Genomic DNA, 6,909 nt, shown 5'->3' with positions numbered 1-6,909 from the left:
TTATTTAAGAACTTTGAAATGAAAGATCTTGGTGATGCATCATTTGTTTTAGGGATTGAAATACTTAGAGATAGATCTCAAGGTATTCTGAGGTTATCCCAGAGGAACTATATCGATAAGATTCTAACAAGATTTGGCATGCAAAACAGCAAACCAGGAGATACCCCTATATCAAAAGGAGATAAGTTTAGTCTGAAACAATGTCCCCAAACTGACTTAGATAAAAACCTCATGAAAGATATTCCCTATGCCTCAGCCGTGGGTAGCATCATGTATGCACAAGTATGCACGCGTCCGGATATTGCGTTCATTACCGGAATGCTAGGGAGATATTTGAGTAACCCAGGTATGGAACACTGGAAGGCAGCCAAGCGAGTGTTGAGATACCTAAAGAGAACAAGGGACTATATGCTCACGTATCGGAGATCGGAACAGCTCGAGGTCATTGGATACACCGATTCTGATTTTGGAGGATGTGTCGACAGCATGAAATCAACATCAGGATACATCTTCATGATGGCAGGTGGTGCTGTGTCATGGAAGAGCGCTAAACAGTCATTGGTAGCCTCCTCCACTATGGCAGCTGAATTTGTTGCATGTTTTGAAGCATCTAATCATGGCGTATGGCTGAAGAACTTCGTCACAAGTCTGAAAATTGTGGATTCTATTCAGAAACCACTCAAATTATTATGTGACAACAATTCAGCAGTGTTATACGCATCCAACAATCGAAGTTCGTCAAAGTCGAAGTACATTGACATTAAGTTTTTGGTTGTAAAAGAGAGAGTGCAAAATAATGAATTATGTATAAAACACATAGGTACAGACTCCATGATTGCGGATCCTCTTACTAAAAGATTACCACCCAAGAAGTTTCACCAACATGTTGCTTGTATGGGTGTAATATCTGTTTAGGATAATTAGAAAAATGTGGGAGTCTGAATATGTTTTAAGTTCTGTTTTTTGATGTTCTATGTAATGCAATTGTAAACAATTTTGATGATATATACAAGTTGCATTCAGTTTCAGTTTCATTATTTCTTTCTTTAAAGTTTAAGTTTTTGGCCTCATACAGTAAAGTAAAGGTGACTCAATTAGAAATAGGCACGTCTAATCACACTTGCGTGTAATTTCTAAACTATATGTCCAAATCAGATTTATGTCATTCAGTTATGTTGGCAGCGTGATTTATGTCAGTTTAGTTGCGAATAAATGTGACAAATGCCGCTTAAGTCCTTTGTTAGCATAATTGATGGACGGAATTGTTTAAGAAATACGATAAGTAAAGACAGAAAAGTTGCATGCAATAAAGTTAAGGATATATAATCAAAAGGTTGCACTTGTCCATGTGGGAGATTGTTGGATTTAGAGACGTCTAATTACAATAATTGAGTTGGACATGCGTGCATTATGATTATGATGTCAAATACTGTCAGCAAGATTACATTTATATGCCAAATAATGTGATTAATTAAGTCATGGCATTAAACGTATTTAAAATAAGGATTTGGATACAAATACATGTAGAATAATGTTAATCAATTATAATTGTTAATGGACCGATTATAGTTGATTAAAATAAATAGCAATAATAAATTTGAGCTGAATAAGGAAATCAAAATCTGATTGATTGATTGATTGATTGATTGATTTCAATCAATCTGAAATTTCAGACAGACTTGTTTCAGCTAAATTTTAGGCTGCCCTAGGATTGGGGTTTTGCAATGCTATAAAAGGGCTGAGTCTCCAAGGCTTGCAATCAACTCATAAAGATTGTCTGCTCCATTGAAGACTGGAAGGATTGCAAGCTCTTGGAAGGATTCAAGAGCCAATAACTCAAGTCAAGGCCAGGAGCCTTTGAGGATGGAAAGTAAGTTCCGCTGTGCATTAATTTCAATTTCTTACAAAGGAGTAGATCTTGGTTGGGGTTTAAGGTAATTAGGAAAACCCTCTCAAGTTAAATCCATCATGATATGGATCACAGAAGCCTAACTCTACTATTACGACAATATTCTTTTCACATTAATAAATCAATGCAGCAATGTATTAAAAAACAGTGCAGTTTACATCCACCACAGTAATGCAAAATGAAAAAACTCCAGTTTTCCCCAGACTGATTATTAGAACCCTAGACTGATAATTTAAATGGTGAGGGGGGAGAAATCAATGGATTGACTGCCATTAAATTTTTTGACAAATCTTCCAAATTCATGTCCCTTTCCATTTGTAAAATAAGAAACAATATAAAAATGATTTAATGATAGCATTCTCTACCTTTCACGCCGTCTTGCAGTGTAAAGGCTGATCCAGAATCCTCTGGTGCTCGTGTGTTCTTCATCGAAACAAATATTTTGTTGAGGATTTCAGCGATCTTATCTTCTCCTCCTTTGTTCACCATGGTTATGAATGCCTTTTTCAATTTGTAATGAGGGGATTTGGACAGCAGAACCTGAAGTCTTTTCAAGTTTGCGATATCCTTCTTCCAGGCAGAGGTTTTTTCTATGGCGAACACACTGGCAATTATCCACTCTCCTGCTTTGATCCATACAGCGCCATCTAGATCTAATACACCCGGAAACCCCCAAAACCTGACCCAACTATTTTCGCTGAAAGACTCGATCACAAAGCATATTATCATCACAACACTTGTGCACGACGAATTCCATACATTGACCAATGTATCCCCTCCTGTCACATACTCTTGTTGAATCACGGTAAAGGAGTCCTTCGCTGTTCCATCAGAAAAGTCCGATGCACTTAAATCAATCGACTCCACACCCACTCCTGCTACTGCCCCTGCTCTCCCTCCTAAAATCATCTGCTGCGACGGTATTCTCTGCAATAATCTCACACATTAGATTAAATATTTGGCCATATAAACTTATTGTGGAAAATCATTCGCAAAATTCATGCGCCTACATAGTCTATTTGGTTTTTGCCCTTACAGTGATCGCATTGTTAATTAATTACCTGCAAGTCATGAAAGCAATTCCATACGGCTCCATTGTCAGCTAAAAACCTGAAATCTTTCAATCGTTCCAGCTGTTCAACGCCACCAGTATTTTGCAGCTTCCAACATTTATCGGCCGTAAACCGCTCCAGGGCACTGAGACGCGCCAGACTTGGAAGCTCTTCCAGCTCGCAGCACCCACTTATCGCCAGCTCTTTAAGCTTTGCCAGATCGGAAATCCCAGATATCCTCTTCAATCTGCCACAGCCCGAGAGACAGAGGCTTTCCAGCTTTGAGGGGAGGGTTAAATCGACTTCAACTAAATCTCCATTCTCTCCAAGGTTGAGAGTTTGAAGTCTGGGGCAAAAGTCCTCATTGATTGATATTGTCCTTACTTTTGTGTTCCGTAGAGTTATATTTTGAAGGCTACACATACACATACCCTCCGTGATGGAAAAGGGCAAAGTATTGAACGCCCCATTAGATTTGTTCAAACAGGGTATTTCTTGCTCTGAGCCTCCAAACCCTTTTGCCTTTGAATTTGTAAAAGTCAGGTCCGTTATTGGACAGTCTTCCACCTCCAAAGCTTGAAGATTAGTGAGCTCTCCAAATATTTCTTCTGGAAGATGCTCCACGCCAGAGCTCCGTATGGTTAAATTTGTTAACAGACCCAATTTCCGCATAGATGGGGGTAAAAACTTCATCCTTTTGCAGCCTCCTATGCAGAGCACACTTAAAAGTGTCAAGTTCCCCAGAGAAGATGGTAAACTTGTCAATGAATCGCTTCCTATAGTCAGGCATTCCAAGCTATTTAATTTTACAATTTGATTTACTACTTCCTTACTGACATTAGTTCCGAGCAGACGAAGCGTCCTCAGCGAATCGGATTGAGTCTGTCCAAAAGATAGGTTACATGGCTCAATCCTGAGACTTTTACACTCACTTAGATCAAGATATTGAAGCTGTGTTAGAGAACTAAACGATTTTGGTAACATCAACAGCCGGTCGCAACCATGGAAGTCTATATGCTCCAGGTTTGTCAAACTTCCAAATCGCACTGGCAATGCTGTCAACGGGTTCCACCGGATAATCAGCTCTCTCAGCTGCAAAGGAGCCTGAAATTTGCACATCTTAGTTTTCATCAGAAAATATCAATTGCAGGTTTGAAAGCAAGGAATAAGGTGTCATAAATTGAAAAGATTAAATACCTCCGAAGTACCCTGCCACAAGTCTTTGAGCTCTCCCTGGATAATTTCTAAATGTCGTAAGCTGTTCATAGGAATCCATGAAGGAATGGATTTGTAAGGGCAATTCTCCCACTTGAGCCATAGCAAGTCTCTCGATGATTTCAAAACTTCGGGTTGAAGACAATCATTTCCTAGGAAGAAATCGACTCTTGAGAATTCTACCGCAGGGCCGCTGTGGTCCTTTGCAGGGATGTTCTTATTCTTGCCCAAGTCTCTCAAACTTTTGTGCAATATTTGTGGCTTTTCAAGAGGACATCGCAGGTGAAGAAAGCTCCGAAAACTGTGGCTGCTACTAAGAACACGCCGAAACCCCTTTTTTTGCTGCATATAGAAAACAGTGTCAAAAATTGCATTGCGAGTAACATAATCGAATTTAAAACTATAGTAGCGTAACATCTCAAAACAATTTAAATAAATATCTGCCTGAAAACTTTACAAGGGAAGCCTAGATTTAAATTTAGATTCAAGAATCATACCAAAGGATTTATATCCTGGAGCCTCCAAAGAAGCGGGGTAATATTTTGATCAGCAGCTGCCATGTCCCTTCCTAAATCTCGGAGCAGATTATGCATTGCTAGGGTTCCCCCATTCTGTACTTCAATTAAGCTCTTGTATTTAAGGGTTTGAAGACCCTGCTCACCGCTCCATCCTGAAGCATTCCATATCTGTATGGCCGTATCTTTCGGGTAGCCGATGAAGAAGCAGGCAATGTCCAAGAACATCTTCCTCTCGTCCCGCTCCAGTGCATCATAACTTACTTGAAGTTTGCGCTTGATGTCTTTATTCGGCACTTTGGACAATTTCTGCAGTTCTAATCCCCATTCTTTCTTGTCAGATATCCCAAAAAGATGTCCGCCCAACACTTTGATCGATAAAGGCAAGCCATCGCAAGTTTTCAAGAAACCCTCTACTGGATCTTCAAATCCACTAACTGGGCTGCTATGGCGGAAGGCGTGCAAACAAAAGAGCTCTCTGGCATGATTCTCATCCAGTGACTTCATCTCATAGAGCATGGCCTCGGGGTTCCTTCTAAACAGGCTCCTGTCACGGGAAGTAATTATTATCAAACTATCAGATCTCAGAACATTTTTTGCTAAGAGGGCGTCTACTTGCTCATTATGATCGATGTCATCTAGAATTATAAGAAAGCGACTAGTCTCAGCTGCTGCAAAACCAGATCTGAGAAACTCCTTTCCTTGACTGACGCTGTCAATGTCGTAATCAACATGCAGTAGCTCTTTTAATAGTTTTCTTTGGAGAGCTGGTAATTTATTGTTAGCAGATGCTTCACGCACATCAAATAGAAAACATGAGGCATGAAATGTAGAGTGGTGGATGTTGAACAAGTGCCTGGCCAGTGTTGTTTTTCCGGACCCGCCCATCCCCACTATTCCTACAATGTTTGGATACTTCTCCCTCTCTTGCGCAAACTCTGCCATTCTTTTGTTGAAGTCATCCACAGCTTGGTCAAGCCCGACTGGGTGTTCGGCAACTTCTAAAGATGATCTCCTCCTCACCTCTGTTAATACTGTGTCGACTATGTTCTTCCACAACTTACCCTGGTCACTGGACATATTTACATGAAGATCGTGTGATAATCCGGAATCTAATCAGCTGGAATCTATGTTGAGTTCTACTTTCAGTGCTTCTTTACTTACTAGAATCATTTTTTTATGTGCATAGAAAGACATTTTGTGCATATAAAAGGATTACAGAGGAGGGTTAAAAATTATACAAATAACAGCATCAGCAGAGGACCAAATAAAGCCGGGTATTGATAATGCTTACTCGTTATGCTCATTGAATTCCCAACCAGAGTATAGGGAAGCTTTATGGAGGGCTGCTTTCCATTCATCAATCTGCTCCTTGCCGTATCTACCCTTCAATTCATGTTTGCGAAATGCTTCAGCGTACGATCCCACGCAGTGACGAGGGACAGAGGGCGAAACATGATAAAACACCGGAACAATCTTTGCATCAGTTGCCAACATTAAGGCGAGCTCGGCCAAACACCAGGGAGAATGGGCATAGTTCTCCGAGAGAATGGCGATGTGAACAGAAGCAGAGCAAATGGCGTGATGTATTTTGTCTGGAAAGTAATCACCCAACTCACATTCGCCCGAGTCGAGAAACACACGCAGTCCCATATGTTGCAGTGAATGGTAAAGGATGCTGGCCAACGACTTCTTCACATCAGGGCCTCGGTGACTCACGAATACATCATAAACTGCTGATTGAGAAGTTGAGGCGCATGCATTTGTCAAGGGAGATCCATTCATCTGTTTTCCAGAGGAAGGGGAGGAGACGGACTGCAAAATTGCCATCGAAAGGGAAAATTGTCAATCCTGTGTTGGGTTAAGAGAAGTGGGAAGACGAAGGTGTTGATAGACAAGCGAAATTCTGAAATCCTCTCGTTGGGTGAGGTGATCTGAGGAACACGAAGGTGCTCTGCATCCCACTTTCGTTAGAAGTTGCAAACTGAATTATCGGAGACCATGACCAGTACTCAATATATGCGATGATGACCAATTACGGCCACCGACATGGATGGGATAGCCTGTGGTAACCCTGTAAAATCATGCGTGCAGTCGTAACCGATGTTAATATGTGATATTCATTGAATTTATATAATTTAATTTTAATGTAGATGCGTATTTTTTTCATTACTTAATGAGTTGATATGGTAGTATTATAGACATTAAGTTTCTGGCT

The 6,909-nt window shown here is 40.5% G+C and overlaps 1 protein-coding gene across 1 annotated transcript; it reads right to left on the bottom strand.

The window, feature by feature from the left end:
• Nucleotides 1-2,023: 2,023 nt before the first annotated feature.
• On the bottom strand, nucleotides 2,024-6,707 carry LOC149208994 (TMV resistance protein N-like). The gene is made up of 5 exons (XM_089396241.1): nucleotides 5,986-6,707; nucleotides 4,674-5,763; nucleotides 4,159-4,518; nucleotides 2,971-4,065; nucleotides 2,024-2,836 (listed from the first exon to the last, which is right to left on the bottom strand). The coding sequence occupies exons 1-5, from the start codon at nucleotides 6,519-6,521 to the stop codon at nucleotides 2,255-2,257; spliced, it is 3,663 nt and encodes a 1,220-aa protein (XP_089252367.1). The 5' UTR covers nucleotides 6,522-6,707; the 3' UTR covers nucleotides 2,024-2,254.
• Between the last annotated feature and the right edge of the window lie 202 nt (nucleotides 6,708-6,909).

Source organism: Pinus tabuliformis, chromosome 1_2, assembly GCF_031772625.1.
Source record: "Pinus tabuliformis cultivar Carrire ecotype Pingquan chromosome 1_2, CPIR1, whole genome shotgun sequence".
Classification (NCBI taxonomy): Eukaryota; Viridiplantae; Streptophyta; class Pinopsida; order Pinales; family Pinaceae; genus Pinus; species Pinus tabuliformis.
The sequence above is the reverse complement of the archived record's forward strand: the minus strand, read 5'-3'. Positions and strand labels throughout refer to the sequence as shown.